The 25216-nt window shown below is 37.5% G+C and overlaps 1 protein-coding gene and 1 long non-coding RNA gene across 21 annotated transcripts in view; both read left to right on the top strand.

The window, feature by feature from the left end:
- The first annotated feature begins 142 nt into the window (after positions 1-142).
- Positions 143-8284, top strand: LOC309808787. 2 transcript variants are annotated; one of them, XR_014294788.1, is made up of 6 exons: positions 143-290; positions 703-869; positions 1229-1323; positions 3187-3260; positions 5603-5677; positions 7312-8284. It is a non-coding gene; the product is annotated as an uncharacterized lncRNA (long non-coding RNA). The 2 variants fall into 2 exon arrangements; XR_014294789.1 differs by having other exon boundaries at positions 750-869.
- A 2219-nt stretch (positions 8285-10503) lies between these two features.
- SEC31A (SEC31 homolog A, COPII coat complex component) overlaps positions 10504-25216 on the top strand; it is a 63882-nt gene continuing 49169 nt past the window's right edge. For 15 of the 19 annotated variants that reach the window (XM_082606078.1, XM_082606093.1, XM_082606094.1 and 12 more), the window contains exons 1-4: positions 10504-10617; positions 21125-21207; positions 21861-21984; positions 23275-23473. In XM_082606078.1, coding sequence (XP_082462204.1) covers positions 21129-21207; positions 21861-21984; positions 23275-23473 — 402 coding nt within the window. In that variant the 5' untranslated portion in view covers positions 10504-10617; positions 21125-21128. Of the gene's footprint in view, positions 10618-10652; positions 10946-21124; positions 21208-21860; positions 21985-23274; positions 23474-25216 lie in introns of those variants that run through there. The other 4 variants (XM_082606089.1, XM_082606090.1, XM_082606091.1 and 1 more) reach the window with 4 other exon arrangements.

Here is a 25216-nt window from a genome sequence, read left to right on the forward strand (position 1 = left end):
ACCCTTTCTCTCCGGGGGCCCCGCGGCAGTCCCCGTGGCCAATCACAGACCACGTCGTGTCGAAGCAACCAATCGGAAAGGCCAGGGGCATTAAGACGCGCATTGGGCCGCCCCTCCCCGCTTATTGGAGGGTGGTTAGTGGATTTAGCTGGCGTGGGCTCCTTTTCGTCCATGCTCTCTGGTTAAATCCAGTGCCATCGCGCTTCTTGTGAGTCCCAGCGAGAGAATGCGAAGGGAAGAGGCAGGACCAAACTTGAGGCGAATCCAGTGGCATGCCGATGGGTCTCCAGGTGCGAGCTCTGAAAGTGACAGGAGGATGTGACGGGAGGGATAGGAGGGAGAGGGGTAAACGCAGCGCCCTAGAAATATTGAAGACAAAATTGGGCCCCAAATAAATGATTTACTGAGAGGCATGTCATTTCCTTGTATTTTATTTTTTTATAAATTTATTTATTTTTGGCTGCATTGGGTCTTCGTTGCTGCGCGCAGGCTATCTCTAGTTGCAGAGAGTGGGGGGCTACTCTTCCTTGCAGAGCGCGGGCTCTAGGTGCGTGGGCTTCAGTAGCTGTGGCGCACGGGCTTAGCTGCTCCAGGGCATGTGGGATCTTCCCGGACCAGGGCTCAAACCCATGTCTCCTGTATTGGCAGGTGGGTTCTTAACCACTGTGCCACCAGGGAAGCCCCTTGCATTTTATTTTGTAGTTCTCTGATGCGGAGATAATGTAGTAGCTATTGGTATGGTTGACTAGGTATGTGACCTCAGAGGAGCTTGAAGGAGAATGTAATACCAAGATAAGTCGACTTTCAATTCAACTGACTCTTTACTGCAAGATCCTTTGCCGCAATGGGGGAATTAAGAAGGGAATAAGGTAAGAAGGTCCTCAGGGTTTGGGGGTAAGCGCACGGTCTAGTTCGGACTCATCAATAGCAGTGCTAGGAGGGGCAGGAGAGACGGCCAATGAAATGGTTTTGGTTGGGGTGTGGGGCATCCTGGATAGCTTTCAGGGTGAGAACATCTTAGAACGATGTTTTCGTTCAGCTCTTTATGTTTACAGTATGAGATTTAAGTTTTCATAGAGGAAACAAAATGGGGCCAAGGTAGGACATAGTTTTTATTTTGTATCTTTGAAGAGGTCCTTAGTATATTATGTGCCATCTTTCCTGCTTAACTGTGGAGGCCTGTTTTAGGAAACAGAAATGTTCCTAACTTTTTTATTTCTATCTCCAGATGGCAAGAATGAGTCCAACGTTTCCAAGCAAGATTGTTCTTTTTCCCTTTTTGTTTACTTTGTCCAGACTCTAGCCAAAAAGATTCATCTCAAGGTATTACTTATTCACGATTGCTTTCCATTATAATATGCTTATATCTTATTTGAATGAAATTAACATAGCTTTTGCTTATGTAGTTTTGTTAAAAATCACAAGGTCTAAGGATAGTACATGAATGGGGGGAAATTGGTCCATGGGGGATGTACGTAACTTGGCTGTAAGATGTGCAAAGGGGGCTTCCCTGGTGGCGCAGTGATGGAGAGTCCACCTGCCGATGCAGGGGACACGGGTTCGTGCCCCGGTCCGGGAGGATCCCACATGCCGCGGAGCGGCTGGGCCCGTGAGCCATGGCCGCTGGGCTTGCGCGTCCGGAGCCTGTGCTCTGCAACGGGAGAGGCCGCAACAGTGAGAGGCCCGCGTACCACAAAAAAAAAAAAAAAAAAATGTGCAAAGGGTAAGACCTGGAATTAAATCACTGTCAGTTGGTTAGACTATTAGAAGCTTTTCTAGCACTCAACCAACTAAGACCTGAATAAGGGTAAATAGAAATAAATAAGTTTTCAATTAAAAATTGGTTGCCTTATTTATTTTGGCAAGAGTTTTATTGAGATATAATGCATATGCCATACAATTAACCCATTTAAAGTGCACAATTCGATGGGTTTTAGTGTATCGTGAGTTGTGCCACCATCACCACAATCAATTTTAGAACATTTTCATCACCCCAAAATGAGACTCCCTTTTCATTAGCAGTCACTCCTTACATTTTCCCTCCCCCAGTCCCTGGAAACCACTAATCTTCGTCTGTGTAGATTTGCCTATTCTGGATATTTCATATAAATGGAATCAGAAATTAGTCTTTTGTGACTGGCTTCTTTCACTTGGAATATTTTTAAGGTTTATTTATGTTGTAATACCAGTACTTCATTTCTTTTTATTGCCAAAAAATATGCCATTGTATGAATATATACCACATTTTATGTGTCCAGGTTGTTTCCCTTTGGGGGCTGTTACAGATAATGCTGCCATGAACAGTAGTGTATGAGTTTGTGTCAGGGCATGTGTTTTCATTCCTCTTGAGTATATGCCTAAGGGTGGAATTGCTGGGTCATATGCTAACTCTTATGTTTAACCTTTTGATGAAATGCCAGACTTTTTAGAAAATGGCTGTACCATTTTACATTCCCACGAGTGATGGGCGAGGGTTCCAGTTTCTCCACATTCTCATGGGTGTGAAGTGGTATCATTATGGCCGTTGCCCTTTTTTAAGGACTCAAAGTTTGTAAGAAACTTGCTAGAGGATGCTCCTTGAGTGCAGAGACAATGTCTAAGGTGAATTTGTGTTTTCAATCCCTGGAGCACAAATAGATGCATGTGTTTCTGCTGCATTGTTTCCTGATAATGTGGCTCCCACATTATTCTGACAATATTCTTCTAATTATTAATTACAGATGAATTACAGAAAACTGCTATGTTGCAGAACTGATTTACTTAACCGTAGACCTGCTAAATGAAAATAACCCACTTACTTTACAGAAGCCACAAGGGGTCGCTGCTCTTGGTATTCTTAGTGTACTTTTGGATAGGGAAGTATGCAGTCCCTTATAAGTGAATCATTGATTTTGAGTTGTATTTATGTATTTTTACATTTTCTTATAAGTTTTACATGCTTTTTGTTGCTATTTTTTATTGTTTTACTGGTGACATTGAAGTTCTCAATTTAATCATTTGATTACATCTTTGCTTCCTTTGATAACTTCATATCCAATGATTAAACCTTTTCACTGCTGTTCACATAATGAATTGTTGTGATTACTGCATGTGTAAATGAGGATATGTCAGCTGTATTAAAGATGTTATTTGTCAAAAGCATTGACCAGTGCAGAAAATAATTTAAAATAAAATATCTCTTTTCAGGAATTATATTCTTGGAGATGTTGGAAAAAGATTCCTGGGTCTTGGAAGATAATTACTAGAAATATGCAGGGGAGGTAATATATCTTTCTTTTTTTAATGTATTAAGTATTCCTGGAACGAAAGCAGTGAATTGGAAGGGGAGGATTGTCCAAGTAAAAAATGGGTTTATAAAGGCTTGAGTGAAATCTAATTTTCTGTTTTATGGTATAGAATCTCATTAATTGGTTACTTGGGGGAAAAAATAGTAACAGCTAATGCTTATTGAGTGGTTACATGTAAGACATTGTACTAAGTGTACTATACACACATACACACAGTTTTTTGTTTTTGTTTTAAACTCTTATTTCTCTCAACAACCCTATGAAAGTAAATAGACTTTTTTGCCTTCTAGGACTGGTATCATCCTTATTGAATACCTACCTTTTTGTCAGATTTTTAGCTAGTTTTACATTTATTTGTCATCCTGATATAATAAAATGTATTTCTAGTGACTGACATATTCTTGCTAAATTTTTCATCCTTTTAGTTCTCTGGGGGCTTTTCAGAAAGCTGCTTCAGAAAGCCTTGGGGTCTTGAAATTATTGGTGATTAAATATAAAGACAATTCTGAACCTGATCCTTTCCCAAGAATTTTAGACCTTTTCAGGTAATTTATAAGTTGTGCGTTTTAGTTTTTGGATATGGATTGTGACCTTCTGTGTTAGTTGTTTATTGCTGTGTAACAAATTACTCAATATTTGGCAGTTTAAAGCAACAAACACTTACGGAACATTGGGGAGAGGAGGTAGAAGAGAGACAGCAGCTTCCAAACTGTCTCGGTTGGCAAGCCTGTGTTCCCTGATGGCTGTTGGCTAAAGGCTGCAGTTCTTCTTCACCATGTGAACTTCTCCATGGGCTGCCTGAGTGTCCTTACTGCATGATAGCTGGCTTTCGGACATTGGTCCAAGAGAGAAAAGCCAAGATAGAAGGTTGTCTTTCAATAGTCTTGAAAGTGACAAAACACCAACAGGACCCTATTCTGTTGGTCCTGGTATGGTATAGGTGGGCACTCTACAAAGGTGTGACTGCCAAGAGGTGTAGGATCATTGGAGACCATCTTGGAGGTTGACTACCACACTTTAGTTAAATACTTTTTTGAAAAAACTGTTTCAGTTTATTAATCAAAAGATTTAATATTTGACCCTCAAGTCAGATAATTAGAAGTATGAGAGCACATGATCCAAATAAGTGCTCTCTTTGCTACGGTGCATGGTTTCTTTCTCGCCTATGTATATATAAACTACTTAAGTGGTGCTACATTCATTTTGGAAAGTTTCTAAGGAGTTTATAAGAAAGTTCAGTTTATAGTCAGAATCTTCTGCCTTGATTAAATATTGTTTTTCTCGGACCCATTTCCCCTCTCCCAATTCCTCCTATTTGGAGGCAGTTAGAGAAGCTGGTGGCACTAGACTATAGATAGAAATTGTGTGTCCCCTTCCTCTGTTATTCTGCTTGGGGTTCAGATTGACTTGGAAGAGTTGAAATTTCTGTTTAGAGTTTTTCAAGGAATGTAGTCCAGTTACTTAGAGGCAATTACACAAATATTTGACATAGGATGGAGTAAAGATACAAATATGCAACAGCAGACTTAGAGCAGTTTGCCCTTTTCCCCCAAAGCTTGATTTTTATCCAATAGGGTGAGTATACTTTCTTTTCTTTCTGCTACTTCCCCCCACCCCCACCGCCATGGTCTCTGTCCCTCTTAATGAGCAAAACATAGACCTCGTCAAGAAGTCAGAATGTTCCAAATTGGCAGAATTCTAATTAGTTCCTGAGATTTCTAATCTTTTGAGTCTTTTCCCATTATTACTGCTTAAAAGTTCTTTGTTAGCAGAGACAACTTTCCCCCTTTTCCTTTAAAGCTTTAGTGCTTCTGATCATTGGAAACCTTGTCTGATAACAAAAACATTACATATAAAGCAAGGCATAACAAGTTTGGGAATGTATTAAGGTATGGTTACCCTTCCCATATCAGGCTTTATGTTGAGAAGACGACACCTCCAAGTTAGCATAAGGTAACCTGTGCAAAGTAGTAAATGATACGCTTGAAATTATCTTTGTTATGGGTTTTTTCCAATCATAGTAAAATTGGAGGTCTTATCTGTTCTATGTGAGAGAATTGAAAACTATAGAAATGCGCATTTATTATGTATTTTTTAAAAGAAGCTAAGCAATAAAAACTTTAAGACTAGAGCTTAAGTTGAAAATAAGAAGAAAGTATAAATGTCCAATGATTAAACTTTTCCACTGCTGTTCACATCATGATTTGTTGTGATTAATGTATGTGGATGAGGACATAATGAAAAAAAATCATGAGGCTTATAGATAAAATGTGGTTTTTGTACATTGACTTGCCTATAAATGTTTTTCATTTTAGGAATAAAATTGAAGGGTGTTTTTCTTAGAGAACACCATTTGTCAGATTTATGAGGAATTCGAAGATTTATAGAAGGTAAGAGGTTTATAAACTTTTCAGTTTTGACAAAAGAAGACAAAAAATCCAATCTGAGCAAAAAATTGGGTACTGTATTCATTATATATTGAGCATAATGTGGATATCGTATTCAATTAAAATTTTTCCTTATTTTTTCAGCTTTCAAAGGTAACAAATACTATTTCAAAAATAATATAATTTTCCAAATCAATAGATTTGATTCAGCATAGGCAGTTGGGTGGGTGGCGGGTAGGACTTTTAACCTTGGCAGTCATCTTTTCTTAAAAATAATACAATTCTTTCAGGCCCTGAATTAGAGATCATATGTTCTGGGATTTAAATTTGCTGAATTATTGGATATTCTGTACATAATTGTTTGGTGTGCCAGTGGATGACCATCCTATAACTTGAGCTTTGTTCAAGAATAGCAGATAGGCTGGTGGTCAGAAGCTAAGAATCTCAAATCTAATACCAGATTAATCTGTCATTAATCAGGCGTGTAATCTTGGGGTGTTTTTCAAATTGGAGGAATATAAAGCAGGAAAATTTTTGTGAATACATGTTGATTTAAGTTAACTTTCTATTTCTTAAAGTTGATATAAACTTTGTTTATTGCCCTTAATGAAAAGATTTACAAAATAAATGCATTCGAAAACAAAATTTAAACATTAACTGGGTGGATGCTACTGTTTTGCGGAAGTAAACATAGTACTGGCTGCTATCTAGTAAATTTTGTGCCTTGTGCCTTGTGATGATTGTAAAGTTTTACAATCTGGACAGCAGTATGGTTGTCCAGAACTTTACTCTTTTTCAGACCTAAAGATTATTGAAATGAGGGAAGGGGGCCTAAATTCACAAAAGGATGTGTTTGGACTGTCTGCAAATCCTTATTTGAAGAATTCTATATTACCTCCAAACATTCTTTTAGCTCTAGTGAGTAATTCAGAGTCTTGGAAGTAACATTCTTTTGAGAAAAACTGAAGTTTTTATTTGATCTAGGATTTGGCTTGGATAGTAGTTAACTAAATTGGGTTAAAAGTTGACTGTTTTGTTAACTACCAATACAGGTTTTTCTTTTTAGATACAGGTAGTCCTTACTTTGCACCATTTCACCATGTGTGAATATCAGTTTTCACGATGTAGTTAAACAACACCTGTCCCACAACAACACAGCTGAAATTTTAGTTGTCACAGTATTAACTGAATTATTGCATAAACTTTGCTACTGGCTCTTTATTGCAAAATCATTATTCAAAGAAAAGATGTGCATCATGAACAGTAACAGTTACATCACTTCTTTCAAAGTCTTGGTGATTGGTCACTGAACATCTATTAGTTACACACAGATAGTAAAGCATATAGTTGTGTTGCCTCCTTGTCTCCTAGGGATAAACCCATGTGAGATTTTGCAAAAATAGAAAATCAGAAGAGGGAATTGGTCAACAAATAGGACAGAATAGCAAAGAAATGAAAAGTGATAATACTGGAAGTGAAATTAGATGTGGTTAGATTTGAAAATGGCCACAGCGAAGCAAAGATAGGATGAGACCTAGGCCTACATGAAGCTGCAGTACAAGCCACATTTTAAAAGTCTGATGAATAAAAAAACAATGTAAAGTTGCTTCAACATCTTTTCGTTTAAATTGTACTAGGAACAGAAAGCCGCTGATGGTTGAAATGGAGCATTTACTTCTTTGGATTGAGGACTGTAATCAAAAACAAATCCCAGTCAGTTTGGCATTGAAGTTAGTTGCTGCACTGAAGGAAAATGGTAATTACAAGGACATCTATTTACTGCCAGTAAAGGCTGGTTTCCTTGTTTCAGAAGTCAACATGAATTGATTAATGTTAAGCTACCTGGTGAAGCTACAAGCTCAGATAAGGATGCTACTGTGAAATTTGCACTCAAGATTCCAAGAATTACAGGCAGTCCTTGCTTTGCACAGTAGCGAGAGACTGTACTATGCAAAAAACTGCAGGATTTGGATGGGATGTAAATGGAGTTAGAAGATAAAGAATATCCTGGGAATGTTGACACTGGTGCCATTCAAGAAATAGTTCTAGATACGCAGGAGGCAGAACGCAGTGAAGGCGAATATAAAGTTTTACGTGAGTAAAGCAGTCATAAAGGATGAACGTCTCAGAAGTCATGCTGTTGAAAAACTTCACATTGAAGGAACTTTCAGAGATGTTTCATGACATTGACAGCACAAAGGATAAAATTTTGGAAGCTGATTCAAACTTAGAAAGGAGTATGACGGTTTGCCAAGGCAGAGATAAGATGCTCACTCCATGTTATAAGTCATATAATGTGAAGAAAGCAAGCACTTTTCAAACTACTTGATACTTTTTTTTTTTTTTTTTTTTTTTTTTTTTTTGCGTTACGCGGGCCTCTCACTGTTGTGGCCTCTCCCGTTGCGGAGCACAGGCTCCGGACGCGCAGGCTCAGCGGCCATGGCTCACGGGCCCAGCCACTCCGCAGCACATGGGATCTTCCCGGACCGGGGCACGAACCCATGTCCCCTGCATCGGCAGGCGGACTCTCAACCACTGCGCCACCAGGGAAGCCCTTGATACATTTTTTATAAAGAAATAAAACATAATTTTCAGTGTTTCTAGTGGTTTGTTTTGGGGTTTTGTTTGGGGGGGGTTGTTTGGTTTTTGGTTTTGGGGTTTTTTTTTGTTTTTTTTTTTGGCTGCGCTGGGTGGCTTGTTGGACCTTAGTTCCCCTACCAGGGATTCAATACGAGCTCCAGCAGTGAAAACGCCAAGCCTAACCACTGGACCACCAGGGAATTCCCTGGAATTCCCTAGAATTAAAATTCTAGTGTTTTAAATATTAATTTTACTATATTACATTTATAACCAACACCAAGAGGGTTTTTAATGTTTTGGCAAATTTTAAGGTTACAGAATAATCATAGATTGTTAATCCCATAGGTTAAGACTTTGCAGAGTTTCAGCTTGCATAGTCAAAGCCAGAACTGCCTGCATTTAAAACAAGGAGTCTTTGTATTCAATCAGATATAAATACATCAAGTTTAGAAACCACTATATTTTAGCCTTATAACCATATATAATTGACATTTTTCACATTCTTTGTATGCTACTACATCAAGGCTTTGAAATAAAAATTTATAATACTAAATATCTCATTTGGACTTCAAGCATTAATCCATTTATAGGCAAAATCCTGTCTAATAGAATAGGGGTTGGCAAACTTTACTGTAAAGGGCCATATAGTAAATATTTTAGACTTTGCGGGCCATATAGTCTAGCAAATACTGAAGTTTGCCCTTGTCATGAGGGAAGGGATGTGGGAACAGATGTATATGTATGACTGATTCACTTTGTTACAAAGCAGAAACTAATAACAAATAAAATAAAATAAAATAAAAGTTTGCCCAGCACCAAAAACAGCCATAGACAATAACATAAACCACTTAGCATGGCTCTGTTCTAATAAAACTTTGTGGACACAAAAATTTAAATTTCGTGAAATTTTCTCATGAAACATTTTTCTTTTGCCATTCTTAGCTCACAGGGCCTACAAAAGGGGGTTCCGGGGTGGAGAGGTTTGCAGTTTGATTTATGCAACAGGGACATGTAATTAAACTGTACGATTGTATACCAAAGAATGTAACCACTGCTTGCATCACTGAGTTTTGAGAAAGTTGTTCTTATGAATACTTTTCCATACCATTGCACACTTCCAGGTAGCAGGGCGGGGGATCTTTGGGAAATGGGGCAGTAGGGAATTCAGTTTCTTTTCACTTGACTCAAATGATGGTCCCACTTTTAAGTCAGGGATTTTTATTGACACCTTTTTAGGTAGACTAGTCCTTGCAGCGGTAAGTAAAAATGGAAGGCTTTTTAGAATTCTAGAAATTAGCAACTGTATCCTAAGACTCTTGAGGTCTACTTCAGCCCTACAGAAATAAATGCTTTTTAAACGGAACCAGAAGTATAAAACGCTAAAAGGGTGTTGGAAGGAATACAGTGAGTACGAATGTGCCTACTGTCTTAAGTAAGAGTGTTTGCTATATCTTGCTTTGTGTGTGCAAAAAAGAGAAACTACTTCCAGTAAAGGTGTTTAGAAAAGACCCTTGACTGGTGTAATGGGAAGAGAACTATACAGGTTCTGTACTTTAGCAAGTGATTTTCCTCTGGCTTTACTTTGTTCGCTGTGAAATAATTCCTCCGTAAACTAGAAACAACATCCAGGCAACGCGCTAATTAGATGCCAGGCTCTGGTGAAACTAGTATAGTTAGAGTGACTGAAGGCAAATGCTAACATCTCAAATAGTACCGCAGGATACTAACTGGAATACCTTATTTACCCCAGTATGCCTCTTTAGAGTAACAAATCAAGTACGTCCACAACAGCCTTTGGGTATAAACATCCGTTTGGTTTTAAAGAAGTCTCAGTAAGCAATACCGTAGAACCAAGTAAGCAATTTTAAGATCCCAGTCACAGTTAACAGTTGCTGCAATAAGGCCCTTGCAGCCCGATTTTCGGTGGCTGGTCGCGTTGGCAGTGTCGCGGGGGCTGCTGACGTTTCACAGGACCCGTGCTACGTGGCGTTCCTGCGGGCCGGGGCCCTTCCGCTAGGCAGCTACACCCAGCAGGATTTTTCTTTTTCGCGTCGTCCTGGCCGCCACCGCACGCCACCGCCGAGAACCGATCCTTAACCTCACGGGGGCGCGCGCGGCGCGGGAGCGAGCCCCCTCCTCCACCACTGCTCCCGGAAGTGCCGTGGCCGGCAGCGCGCCGGGGCGGGCGGGGCAAGGCGTCGCTCCCGGAAGCGTCGGACAGCCGGCTGGGCGGGGTTGCGGCTGCCACGTTGGAGCGGAACGTGGAGGTGGCCCTGGGCAGGAGGAGGGGCGGTGGCGAATGCTAGGACAGTCCGACGAGAGCGGCGCTACTGTAGGAACCGGTCGCCGGGGGTGCCCGCCAGGTGTGTTCGCCTGTCCCCTTCTTTCCTCTTTGAGGGCCCTGGGCCCTTCAGGGAGAGCCTGGGCCAACGCTGGTATCCCGGCCTCGGTCTCCGCTGGTCGCCGCCAGCCTGCGGCCCGGCCTCTGGTGGAGGCGCGCCCGGGTCTTCGTTTCGGGCCCGGCGGGTCAACGCCTGGCGTCACGGCTGCTTCGGGGATCGCCCGGTCCGCATCCGCCGACGTTTCCACTGCTGAGCAGAGGCGCCCCTGAGGCTTGCGACAGGGTGTCCTGCCGGCGCCCGTAGCTGGCGTCTGAGGTTAGGAAACCTTCAGATCCTTGTGCACAAAGAGGTGCGGTCCCCAAGGGCGAGGGAAGGAAACAAACCTCAGGATTACTTTGGTTGACTTTAGTTTGGTTGGGATTTTTTGTTGCTATTTGAACTGTTGCCAGATTTAAAGGTTCGTAGGTTTTAACTAATTGTTGTCATTTAACCAGGATTGGATTATTTTAAGGGCAGTAGTCGCTGGTCGCAGCCTGTACCTCGAAGGAAGTATCATTGAGTGTTGTATGTTTTTGCTAATAAGTTACTATTATACGAGGTTAAATTACGGGGCAGGTGTAAAATAAATCAAAATATTGCCTGGGCTTATGAACATTATAAACTTTTCCGTGAGCGCAAGGAACTAATTTTACCTAGGTCATTCTGAAGTTGCATTGATGGTCTGTGACAAATCCTTCCTCCTAAACTGTCTTTCTAACCACAGAAAACTGAAATTTGATTGTCTTTGTGGGCAACGGTAACTCTATTTAATCAATAATTTTGAGCCTCGTCCTTGTTTCATGCCGTCTTAAGTCTTCTGTACATAACGATTGTTCTAGAGTTGGCTAAAGTTTACTTACCTTTTCTGAGTGGTTCTGTGCTCCTGGTTTCTCATTGTCCCTTAATTACAGCTCTGGGAAAGTTTCGTAGACTCTTAAGAACTTTTGGATAAGTTGAAGTGTTTTTGTTGTGAATTTCTGTTACACACATCTAAATTTACTTAGGAAATGTGAGATTTTGAGTGGATTTACAATTATATTCCTTAATTGTATATAAGCAAGTTCTTTTCTGAAACTAATAGCATAAGAACGGAAAGAAAATTTTGTAGACTGTAAAGAGCAATGATTCTCAACCTTTTGGGATTCCACTCTCTTTGAAGGATCTGATGAAACCATTGGATAATCTTCCTAGAAATATGCACATATACACACGGATAGGATTTTCTGTATATTTTCATGAGGTTTACAAATCCCAAATTAAAGATTCTTGTAAGCTGATATTATTAAGTTGATTTTTCAGTTGTTTTTCGAAGTGTCATTCTTAAGTAAGTTAATTTCAGCTCAGAAAGACTGCAGATAAGCGTGACACCATTTAGTTCAGTTTTGTTTATTAAGACTGCAGATAAGTGTGACTCCATTTAGTTTGCCAATGCGCCAATGCACAGTTGCTTCTTTGATTTGGTTTTTGTTGAGTGAGATGAGCCTAGAACATCAATAACATTAAACAAATTCTCTAGAACAAATGTGCCCATCCATAATGAGGTATTTTGCCCACACAAGATGGATTTTTACTAAAGACAGTGGCAGCTAGGGATTGTGTTCCTGGTTTGGGAGTCAGAGTTTCCAGTTCTGTTACCTCTTGCACTTTTTACTTTCTGGTTTAGGTCAGCTCTATATGTAGCTTTGTAAGGTTGATGTTTTTTTAGAGAATAGTACTGTTGGGTTTTAGTGTTGCTTCACAAAATTAGCATTTAGAAAATGCAGAAAGAAAAAAAGTTTTCACTTAACTGCACACAATTGCTGCGGAGAGAAACTTGGATGAATAAATAAAAGTTTTCCGGATCATATATTTTCTTCAGTAGATGTATTCTTTTGAAGATTCACTGGGGTAAACATTTTAAATTGTGATTTTTGTATTAGCTGCCATTTACAAGCATTGATTGACCAGGTGCCAGGGACTGTTCTCTGTGAATTCTCACAACAAACCTATGGCGTACTTTTATTACAGTTATTTTACCAAGTGGTTAGCCATGACACACATAGATAAAGTTACATGCTTAAAGTCAGAGCTAGGACATGGTGAAGCTGGGATTTAAACCAAGGATGTCGGCTCCAGTCTCCATACTTTTAACTGTTGTGCTATAGATATTGTCTTATAGGGGGTATATGTAAACAAACTATGGTCCTCACAATTTTCTTTTAATATTTTCACAACTATGTTCTGTGTAAGATAGTCTTGAATGAAAAAAATCTACATAGTGTGAATTCTAATCACATACAATATTGAAAAAAATTACACAAAGTTTTTAAAGCAAGCCTCACTTGGGAAATACACGTTTTAATCTAAGACTTCTTTCTTCATATTTTCAAGAAAACTAGTTACAACTAAATGGTCATTTTGAAGAGAAGGAAATACACATGTATCTAGATGAAGCTGTATTTCCATAGTATCCTTAATAGTTTTGAGAATGATTGTAATATGTTGTTTATGGTATTCTTGTCTAATTAGATTCAGACCGCTTAATGTAGTTCTAGGCCATTTGTAGTAGAGTGATTTGATGTTTTTTTAAACAACGGTATTTAAGCCTTATGTTCAGTACAGGTTCATAAGTGGAACTGCTTCTGGTGGAACATTGAGTACTAAGGCCAAGAAATAGACTTTATAAATGCTTTGAATTCTTACTTAACCATTTTATGTTCTTGTGAGTTGGTCTCTCTCTCTCTCAGTAAATGTTACACATTAACTAAGTGTTCATGAATTCAGTAGCCCTTGTTGTACCTTTACTTCTAAAGATACTGTAATTATATTCAGTTGGGTTTTTAAAAAAATTTATATATATATGTAGCTATTTTGTTTTCACTTTTAGAAATTATTCTAAAGGCATTTTAGTACTTTCCCCTGTTTTTAAAATAAGTTAAGTTTTAAACAGTGAAGAATTTAAAAATTAAATATTTTATTTGAAATTGGTCTTTCTAGCTCATCAGTCTTTTTGTATTCCCATAAATACAGACATTCAAAATCAATCAAGCAAAACTGTGTATCTCACTCTGTGCTAAGCAATTTTGAGTCCAAAAAGGGTAAAAGCTGTAACACTTGATTGAAAAAAAGACAGTACTTGTCGATTTGGTGAGACAAGATGACATATAAAACAGTTGGTAAAACAGGCAATGGGAAAATATGTAAACAACATGTACTAATAGAATGTTAAAAGTTTTTTTAAGATAAATAAGACACTTTATTGTAAGATGCTGGAAGTGTGGTACAGACTAATATGAAGAGTTAAGAGACTATTTAAATCAGTGTGGATTGGACCAGTAGGGCAGATTTCATGAAGGACCTGGGATTTGAACTTATTATTAAAGACAGTTGGCTGAGAGGAAAAAGAGGGCATTTCATATAAAGAAAATAGGCCTCTTTTTCACTTCTTAGAAAATTGGGGGGGGTTTTCCCTTTTTTTCTTCACAATAATCTTAGGAAACTAGATGTGCAGTTTTCTTGATTAATCTCATGATAGTAATAATCTTTAAAGTAGTTAGCATATTAAAACTAAAACACATTTTAATTTATGTGCTCGGTATTGTGTTTGGACCTCTGTAAAATACATTATCTCATTTCAACCTCACAATATCCCCTGAGGTAATCACTCTTAACCCCATCTTACAAATGTAGGTAGGAATTGGGGCTCAGAGAGGTCAAATAATGTGTCGAAGGTGTCAAAAGTAACAGACCCAGTATTCAAGTTGAGGATTAACTCCAGAGGCCCTGCTTCTAAGCTATGTGATTCAGCCTTCTATCCACTTTTGCCTAAACTAGGCTGTTTCTAAAATACATGTCTTCTTCCCTTAATTTTATCATGCATTGTAGTTTCTTTGCCATTCATTATTTCTCCTAAATGTTAATATTTCTTCCATGATTAAAAATGAATACTTGAGCTTGTTGTAATAACAAGTAAGAGCTTGGACTCTGGAGCTAAACTTCTGAGTTCAAATCTTGGCTCTGCCCCTTGCTAGTGTGTTCAAATTATTTAATCTTTCTGTGCCTTCATTTTATTATCTGTAAAATGTTCATCAAGTATAAACAATTTGGACATGTAAGACTCAGGGCATGTTTTTAGTCTAAGGCCCTCTTAAGGAAACTGCTAGAGGATGAACTTCATCCTCCAGAGATGAGTAAGAAAACTGGCAAGAGTACTGTTGGAGAACATTGAGTATATTTAACTACGATAGACCTGAGGCTAAAACAAAAGTGGGAATAAGGAAGAAAGAATAAAATGTACATGTTAAATATCTGATGATGTAGGAATTGGTCGTAAAAGTAAAAAATTCAGAGAACTGGGAAGTAAGAAGAAAATTGGAGGTAGAATAAGTTTGTGGATTGCCTAATCTATAATGGCTAGGAGTCAAAGAACATATTTAAAGCTGACAAATCAGTTAGTAGAAGTATAAGCATATTTAGCAGTACAAAGGTAAACACTGAGAAAGATAATACTGTGATTATAACTGTGTGATGCAAGAGAGGCAGTAAGATTATAGAAGCTAATTTTGTTAGTGCTCATAGTAGTTAACTGTGTAAAGAAATAGAGGATTAGTAGTACTAAGTGAAATTATTTAAAATTATAGTAACAAAGATGGAACCAGAAACATATACTACAACAAAAATACAAATCACTCGAATTATCAAAAAAATTAAAAATACACACAAAAATAGATAACAGTGAAAGACATTTTTTAACATTATAAAACCAAACATAGCAGACTATGATAGAAATGAGAGTAACCATTTCTGTCATATCGGTAAATTTTAAATACATTTATTAGCTAATCTATTAAAAAATTTTCAAATTGGATCACTGAGCAAAACCTGATTTTTTTTTCACTGTATTCAAGATAGCCAGGGAAAACAAAATGGTTCAGAAGCTGAAAATGCCAAAGAGCACACATAAAGGCAAATAAAAAGAAAGCTAGGCTATTGATCTCAATATGAGACAAAGTGAAATTCAGGCCCAAAGGCATTATTTAAGATGAAAAATATCCTCTAAAGCTAAAATATGTATCTGACAGTGAACATTTAGCATTGTGAATATCTGTCTACCTATGTATTCAGTATGTAAATATGTAACTATGTACTGAATAACAAAGTAACTTTCATAAAGCAAGTTGTAGGAGATACCAGGAGAAATAGGCACAAATGCACTAGTAGCAGGATACTTTTAATTTGCTGTTCTTGATCCAGGACAGATCAAGTGGGGAAAAAAATAATAATAAGGATATAGAAGACTTAAACAATTAAGTCAGTAGGGTAGACTTGATTAACATATATTGAACTCTGAAAACAGAGCACCCCTTCTGTTTAGGTCTCCTGGAACATTAACAAAAACTTGCATAGGCCCCAAAGAAAACTTATATAAATTTCATAAAGAAGAAATTGTACAGAAAAATCACAATGCAGTAAAAATAAAGGCCCCTCCACTTGGATATTAAATTCAAACTGTTGTATCAATGGAGAATACAAATGGAAATTGTAAAATGGGTGATCAAAATGATGGAAACACTAGTAATGTACAGGATCCAGTTAAAGCAGTGTGCAGAGAAAATTCAAAGCCTAAAGAAATAATAAAAATGGATAAGTGAAGCATTTAACTAAAAAGTTAGAAAAAGAACAAAGTAAACCAAAAGAAGGTACAAGGAAGGAATTAATAAAAATAAATGCAGAAATTAACGAATTCAAAAGCAAGAAAAGTGGAATAAGTAAATCCAAAATTTGGCTGTTTGTAAATACTCAGTAAGCAAGTCAGTAGCTAAGTTAATTTTTAAAAGGAGGACAGGGGAAAACAAAACGCTAATCTTCTTAATAAATAAGGACTAATCACCATACACAGCACAAATTAAAAGAATTATGGGGAACTTCTCTGGTGGTCCAGCAGTTAAGACTCTGAACTCCCAATGCAGTGGGCCCGGGTTTCATCCTTGGTCAGGGAACTAGATCCCACATGCCACAACTAAAAAAAGATTCTGTGTGCCGCAACTACAGATCCCCCATACTGCAACAAAGATCCCATATGCTGCAACTAAGACCCGGCATAGCCAAATAAGTAAAGAAATATTAAAAAATAATAACATTGAATAAAAGAATCATGAGTCTGTGTTTGAGTCTAAACAAATAAATCAGAAAATTGTAAGAAAAAATAAAGGAGTATCATAGGTAAATGTAATTTACAAAAAATGACCTTGAATAAAGAGAATTCAGGACTTCCCTGGTGGCGTAGTGGTTAAGAATCTGCCTGCCAATGCAGGGGACATGGGTTTGAGCCCTGGTCTGGGAAGATCCCACATGCCACAGAGCAGCTAAGCCTGTGTGCCACAGCTACTGAAGCCCGCATGCCTAGAGCCCGTTCTCTGCAACAAGAGAAGCCACCGCAGTGAGAAGCTTGCGCACTGCAATGAAGAGTACCCCCCACTCACCAAAACTAGAGAAAGCCTGCGCACAGCAACGAAGACCCAATGCAGCCAAATTAATTAATTTAAAATATTTTCAAATAGATCAGTATCCATAGAAGAAATAGAGAAAACTACCAGAGGAGTACTTTCCCCCCAAAAGCACCAGACCCAGATGTTTCACAGGAGACTTCTGTTAAATCTTTAAAGACCCAGTAATTCCAATGCTGTTATTGAAAGTGTTCCAGAACATAGAAAAACTCCCACATTTGTTATGAAGCAAGTATAACATTGATACCAAAACCTGACAAAGGCTGTACAAAAGAAGAAAACTATCGATTGAATCTCACTTAAGGCTCTAGGAGTGAAACTTTTAAATAGACAAAATCTAGCAGCACAGTAGTAGAACAATACATCATGGTCAAGAGAAGTTTATTCAGCATATGAAAAGATGGTTCAATATTAGGAAATCTGTTAGTGTAATTTGTTATATTGGTAGACCTAGGGAGAAAAATCATATGGTCATCTCCAATTACCTAATGAAAAAGCATCTGACGAAATTCAACACCCAGTCTTTATGAGTAGCATTCAGTAAAACAGTAATCATTGGCCATTTCCATATATATATTTGTATATATATGTATATTGTACAGATATAAACGTGCGTATATATGTCTATATACACACAAAAATATATGTATGTATATCTCAAATTCCAAAACCACGCTCAATGGTGATACAGTAGGCTTTCTCACTGACGAACAAAACAAGACAAAAATATCGCTGTTATCACTACTGTTGGATATGGTACTATTAATACTAGCTAGCTCACACAAGAGAAAGATATCAGAGGAATGACAATTTGAAATGAGGAAGTAACTGTCACTGTTGGCACATGGTATGAGTGTATACGTGGAAAACCCAACAGAATCTACTGAAGCACTACTCCAAGAAGAGAATTCAGTAAGATAGCAGGATTAAAAATGAATGTAAAGCAATTATTAGCCTGCATATAACAGTAACAACATAGACATTATAATGGAAGGGGGAAAAAGCCACATTTACAAACCAAAAGAAAATACTTAGGAGTAAGCAAACCCAATATATAAAAAAAATTTCAAACGATACTGAAAGATAAAAAAGAAGGCTTAAATCAGAAGACACCAAGTTCTTGATAGGAAGATTCAACATTGTGTCAGTTCTCCATAAATTAATTTACTAATTTGGGTACAGGTTCAATAAAAAACACTAACATTCTATTTTTCTTCTGGAATTAGACAAAAACTATTCTGAAGTTTAGTTAAAAAAAAAAAAGTAGAGCTTCCCTGGTGGCGCAGTGGTTGAGAGTCCGCCTGCCGATGCAGGGGACACGGGTTCGTGGCCCGGTCCGGGAAGATCCCATATGCCGCGGAGCGGCTGGGCCCGTGAGCCATGGCCGCTGAGCCTGCGCGTCCGGAGCCTGTGCTCCGCAACGGGAGAGGCCCGCGTACCGCAAAAAAAAAAAAGTAATAGCAAGGAAAATGGGGTGGGGGTGTGTGCTGGGGAAGCAGTGGATAGGGGTTATTGAAATCATGCTCATATAAAGCCTCAGTATTTAAAACAGTGGCATGCCTAGCATGTAAATAAACAAATGGACATAAGGAATGGTAATCCCAAAATAAACCTAAATAAATACTGGAATGTAAATCCTAACCTACATCCTAATACGTATAGGAGTATAAACCTAAATACTAAATCTAGAAATAAACCTAACTATGGAAGTTAGTACATGATAAATGTAATACCTAAAATTAGTAAGAATTTAACAAATTTCAGTAAATGGTTTTGGAGTAATAAGAAAAAGATAAACCTTGTATATACATTGTATATCAGGATACATTTCAAGTGAGTCAGAATTTAAAGAATAAGCCATAAATTGGGCTTCCCTGGTGGCGCAGTGGTTGAGTCCGCCTGCTGATGCAGGGGACACGGGTTCGTGCCCCAGTCCAGGAAGATCCCACATGCCGCGGAGCAGCTGGGCCCGTGAGCCATGGCCGCTGAGCCTGCGCGTCCGGAGCTTGTGCTCCACAACGGGAGAGGCCCCGACAGTGAGAGGCCCGCGTACCGCAACAACAACAACAACAACAAAAAAAAAATTTAAAAAAAAGAATAAGCCATAAATGAATTTGCTAGAAGAAAACTATTGATGAATGTCTTCATAACTTTAGCATGCAGAAAGCCTTTTCTAACTAATCAAAATTCAGAAACCAGGTTTTTTAAAGTGATAAATTTGACTGTAAAAAACTAAAAATCATGGTACATTCATACAATGGAATATTTTTTCAGTGCTAAAAAGAAATGAGCTATCAAGTCACAAAAAGACGTTGAGGAACCTTAAATGCCTATTGCTAAGTGAAAGAAACCAATCTGAAAAGGCTACATGTTGTATGATTATAACTAAATGATGTTCCGGAAAAGGCAAAACTTTGGAGACAGTAAAAAAGATCAGTGGTTACCAGGGAGGAAGGGAAGAGGAGGGACAGAGGAAGAGAGGGATGAATAGGTGGAGCACAGAGAGTTTTTAGGGCAGGGAAGCTTCTGAATGATACTAAAATGGTGGATTATACATTTGTCAAAACCCATAGAATGTACAACACAAAGAGTGAATCCTAGTGGAAGCGATGGACATTGGTTGATAATGATGTATCAGTGTTGATCCATTGATTGTAACAAATTTACCACTGCGCTGTACAAGATGTTGATGAGTGGGGAGGCTGCGTTTGGGAGGCAATAGGGCAAGGGAGGGAGGTATGTGGGAACTCTCTATACTTCTCACTCAAATTTTCTGTGAACCTGAAACTGCTCTAATAAATAAAATCTATTTTTAAAAAATGGAAATTTTGTGGAAGGTAAAAAAAAAATAAGCAAAATCAAAGATAAAGTCTGACAGCCTAATAGAAAAATGGGCAAATGATATAGACAAGAATAGACAGAAAAGGTGACAGAGAAGGAAATATAGATGACCCATAACCATATAAAAAAAGATGTTCAACGTTATTTATAGTATGAGAAATGCAAATTACAACTATCCAGAGCTAACATTTTTCACCTATCATGCTGGTTACCCTGGAAGGTCTGTAGGGCAGCAGCTACTTTGGGAGTATGAAAAAGTACAGTTGCCATGGAGGGTAACTTGGCAGTATCCATCAAAATTAAAATTACTTTTATCCTTTAACACATCAGTTTTACCTCTGGAAATCTACAGCTTTCCTTGCCCAGGAGTGAAATAACGTATATATGGCCATTTATTTCAGCATTGTTTGTAAAAACAGCAAAAGATTAGAAACAGCTCAGGTGTTCATCAGTAGCAGACTAAGTAATTAAATTATGGTACATCTTACAGTGGAATACTATGCCATGTGAATGCATTTATGTAAAATAACAATTTTTTTTTTAATGCTATAGCACAGTACCTCCTGAATTTTTCTACCAGAGTAACTTTAACAGAGAATATATAAAATAATGGCATGTGGGACTGTAGCTTGGAGTGACCATTCAAAAAAAATTTTCTGCTTTATCTTTATCAAATCTGTGGGTTTGCTTTATTCTTCTCTGTGTTAGTCTATTTTAATTTAAATTAATTTTTCAAACTGCTCTTATCGTTGAGTAATCCTGCTCCAGGAAGATGCACTTTGTTTATTATGTGCCTTCTCTTACCCCTGATATACTGCCACCCATATTGTCTTGTCTGAGAAACATATTGTGTACCAAGGTTAATTAACCAAATACTGTCCCTGTTTTTGCAAGTTTCTTTCCAGACTGATTTTTCAACTGAAGAGCTATAATCTGTAAACAGTTAGAATAGCCCTATGTTTGTCTCAAAATAATTTAACAGGTTTCTCTTCTTTCTAATATTGAACACTTCCCAACAAATGATACCTAGACCAATGTGACTTATTGGCATTCCAGCACTACTAATGATGTATTGGTTTGTCTAGTATATTTCTATGTAAAAAGAAGTTTCTTTGTTCCATATTACATGTTTATTATATTTCTGTGTGAAATATTCTCTTTAGCAGGATGAAGTTAAAGGAAATAGATCGTACAGCCATGCAGGCATGGAGCCCTGCCCAGAATCATCCCGTTTACCTAGCTACAGGTAAGTTCAACAGAGAGAAGACAGTATGAGTCACCTAATTTCTTCTCTTCCACATCTGACTTATTTGCACTTGTCCTTTAAAATTCAGTTCAAGCTTCATCTCCTCTAGAAAGTCTCTCCTTCCCTGGCGAGATAATGTCCAACCTTCAGATCAGCTGAGTTCTGTGCTTGTACATCATAGCATTAATCATGGTCTGTTACATTTAGAGTGTCTTCCCCACTTCGTAGAGTTGTGCTTTATCTTTATTCCTCCAGTATTAAGCACAATAGATAACATGTAAAAAAGTTAATAAATATCACTTTGAATGAATGAAGAACAGTTTTGGTGCTAGCATTTTTGTATAAAAAGAGTTGGAGTTATATCATTTGTGACTATAAGCATGGGACTGTTTTTACAGAGAGGTTTTAAAATATCTATAGGCTTAAAAAATTATCTTCACTACCCACTCGTACAAACATCATCTCTGAGCCTTGCATCAGAATCTTATTGCTATAGTAATTTAAGCATCTGCTCAGTGGTATATGTGCTGAGATTTCAGCCACTAGTGCAGCATTCATGAGTGAGATAATTGAAAAGTGTGCGTTATTTTGTATGGTTTTCTCTGAGTCTTTTATTTTTGCATGTGTAGTTACCATGAATGTATTTTATGTAGGAACATCTGCTCAACAATTGGATGCAACATTCAGTACCAGTGCTTCTCTTGAGATATTTGAATTAGACCTTTCTGATCCATCCTTGGATATGAAATCTTGTGCCACTTTCTCTTCTTCTCACAGGTATGAGAGTCAACCTTAAATTCACATGATTATTCAGTTATATGTTGTGGTTGATGCCTAGTGGGTCTACAAATGTTCCATTATTAGAAACTGTAAGGAATACTATCAATGACATGAAATATTTTGTGAAAAAATATATGAGTGCGTTTCTACGGAAGTAAAAGAAGTGTCTGTCTGTTTTATTGAATTTTTTACTATTGACTGTTACGTGTAGGATAGGAAGGAGAGGCTCTAGTTTCTAGTATTTTTTTCTTATGATATAGTAGAGTTACTTTCTGTTATCTCATTTATCTCACCTGTTTACAAAAAAAGGTAGGTACGACTCGAAAAAGGAGTAGTTGGATGAATATTAAGGTGTTAATAGTGATTTTCCCTGAATGGAGGTTGGGTTTTTTTCCTCTTGTACTTATCTATATTTAAAAATACATTTCACAGAGAATTTTATTGACATGATTTCTGATACAGTAGGTGTTTAGATCACCTTTCCAAGTACTTAAGCTGTATTATAATGCAGAGAAGGACACCTTCCTTTGAGTAGTAAAATATGCTTTATTGCCTTAATAGCTTGGCAAATTTTGGTGAAGAGTTTTACATTAGCAAACAATACAGTTCAAATGATGGAGTCTCATGGGACCTCCCAGAGTCTTCCAAGCCCTCCCACTGTGATGGGAACCCCAGATACCTTTCGTCTAGCAGTTTTTCACCTCACCACCATTTGTCTTGTATATCTCCACGCTGCCACCATGCCAAACCATAATCTTTTATTCTCCACCAATGGGGTACTTGTCATAATAGACATAATTTTAATGTCCCTTTTCTACTCTCAGAATACATTATTTTTCTTAGAAAATTTCAGATGACTCCCTTAACTCCTTTACTATTTAACAGGTAATTTGTTAGTGAGTACTTCTGTAGTCGAGTAAAATCAGGGAGGTGGTTGATTAGCTCTATTTTATCAGTGAACCAAAGTAGCTGGTTTAGGGTCTTACAGATTCTAAATGGTAAAACCATTCTTAAGCTCATATCTTTTGACACAGAAATCAAGTATACTTTGTCATATTAGCTCTACAAAAGAGTTTTTGTACTCTTTAAGATTACAAAATGAAACGTGTATGTATGAGTATAAATAAAAACTAAAATGCCATTTCACCAAGTTATGCAGTTACCAGAAATAGAGGAGAAGCAGTGTTTTTGAAGTATTTATGAAAACAATTAAATGTATAATTTCAGATTCTTTTCTACATTTATTTGACTTCAAAAAAGAGTTATTTTGCTCATTTTCTCTTAAAGGTACCACAAGTTGATATGGGGGCCTCATAAGATGGATTCCAAAGGAGATGTCTCTGGAGTTCTGATTGCAGGTGGTGAAAATGGAAATATTATTCTTTATGATCCTTCTAAAATTATAGCTGGTGATAAGGAAGTTGTGATTGCCCAGAATGACAAACATACTGGCCCAGTGAGAGCCTTGGATGTGAACATTTTCCAGGTTAGACTTTTGACATTTATTCTTAATTCTTGAGATAATGTGCTGCTTATTTTATATAAGTATATGAATCTGCTGGGCCTCAGTCTTGGAATTGAAAGCTAAAACTGTGCCTGTGCAGATTGATGAGTGAGTGTATTTGTTTGAAGAATGGAGGGTTCAGGGGCTTCCCTGGTAGTGCAGCGGTTGAACAACTGCCTGCCAATGCAGGGGACACGGGTTTGATCCCTGGTCCGGGAAGATCCCACGTGCCACGGAGCAGCTCAGCCCGTGCGCCACAACTACTGAGCCTGCGTGCCACAACTGCTGAGCCCATGTGCCTAGATCCCATGCTCTGCAACAAAGAGAAGCAACTGCAGTGAGAAGCCTGCGCACCACAACGAAGAGTAGCCCCCACTCGCTGCAACTAGAGAAAGCCAGCGTGCAGCAATGAAGACCCAACACGGCCATAAATAAATAAATAAATAAAATTTAAAAATAAATAAAGATCTTGAATTATTAGGATACTTGAGTATAACCAGAAAATGAATATTATCTTAAGAAAGTTTAAAATAGTTATTTTTCTTGTATTATAAATAGATACTTTGGGTATAGAAATATAGAAACCCTAACTTCTTCATTTCTGCATCTTCTCTTTAGATTAGATAGCTAATTTCTTTGTTAATTGGATTAAACAGCTGCTGATTTTTGGTTAGTGTCTTGTATCATAGGTGGCTACTACCAGAATTCCTCTATTTTCATAGTTATATGTCAGTTGTTTATAGAAGTATTAACGAGAGTGAACAGTAAAGGATGAAGGTCAGTATATGAACCTCATTATCTTTCTGTACTTCATATCACAACTTTAGGGTCTTTTTGACCCTAAAATTGTGCCACCAGGAACTAGATTGAACATAAATGAAATGTAACAAGATTGAGCATAAATGAAATGTAAATACCTGAGGACAAACATAGAAAACAAATTTATGGTTACCGAGGGGGAAAGTGCTCGGGGAGGGCTAAATTAGGAGTTGGGATTAGCAGATACAAACTACTATATATAAAATAGAAAAACAATAATGTTCTACTATATAGCCCAGGGAACTATATTCAATATCCTGTAATAAACCATAATGGAAAAGAATATGATTATATATATATATACACACACATATATATATAATTGAATCACTTTGCTGAACACCAGAAACTACAACAACTATATTTTTTTAATTGAAGTAAATCAACTATACCTCAATAAAAGAAAATTTTTAATAAATAAACATGTGAGGATTTAAGACAAGAGATTTTACTAGCCCTATCTTGGTGCAGCTCCAGAGGCTGGCTTTGAGGTATCCTGAGATAGATGTCATTATTTTAGGATTTGGCTATTTGTCTGAACCAATAATTGGTGACTTATTTTTGTCTCCCACAATCAGGTCCCCTTCCAGAGATGCAAACCACAAGCAGTAATCCCCATATAGTTGCATGATTAAGAATTTATCCATGCAATTACTTTTTAATGTCTTAGATTAAAATGTCAGTAGATGTATTGTCTTTTTAGTTCAATAGAATTTTATAATGTTTCTTTAAAAAACTATATACATTTCAGATTGTTATGCATAGTTTTTAGGAATTCATGCATTTTGCCTTTTTAATTAGAAAAATTATATGCCTTAAAACAGACAGGTCTTTCCAGCCCTGAATTGGATTATTCTGAGTTCTCTTAATTATTTGTAAGTGCTATTTAGTTGTTAATTGTTTCTT

This window comes from Mesoplodon mirus (genome assembly GCF_964341445.2).
Source record: "Mesoplodon mirus genome assembly, chromosome: 2".
NCBI lineage: Eukaryota > Metazoa > Chordata > Mammalia > Artiodactyla > Ziphiidae > Mesoplodon > Mesoplodon mirus.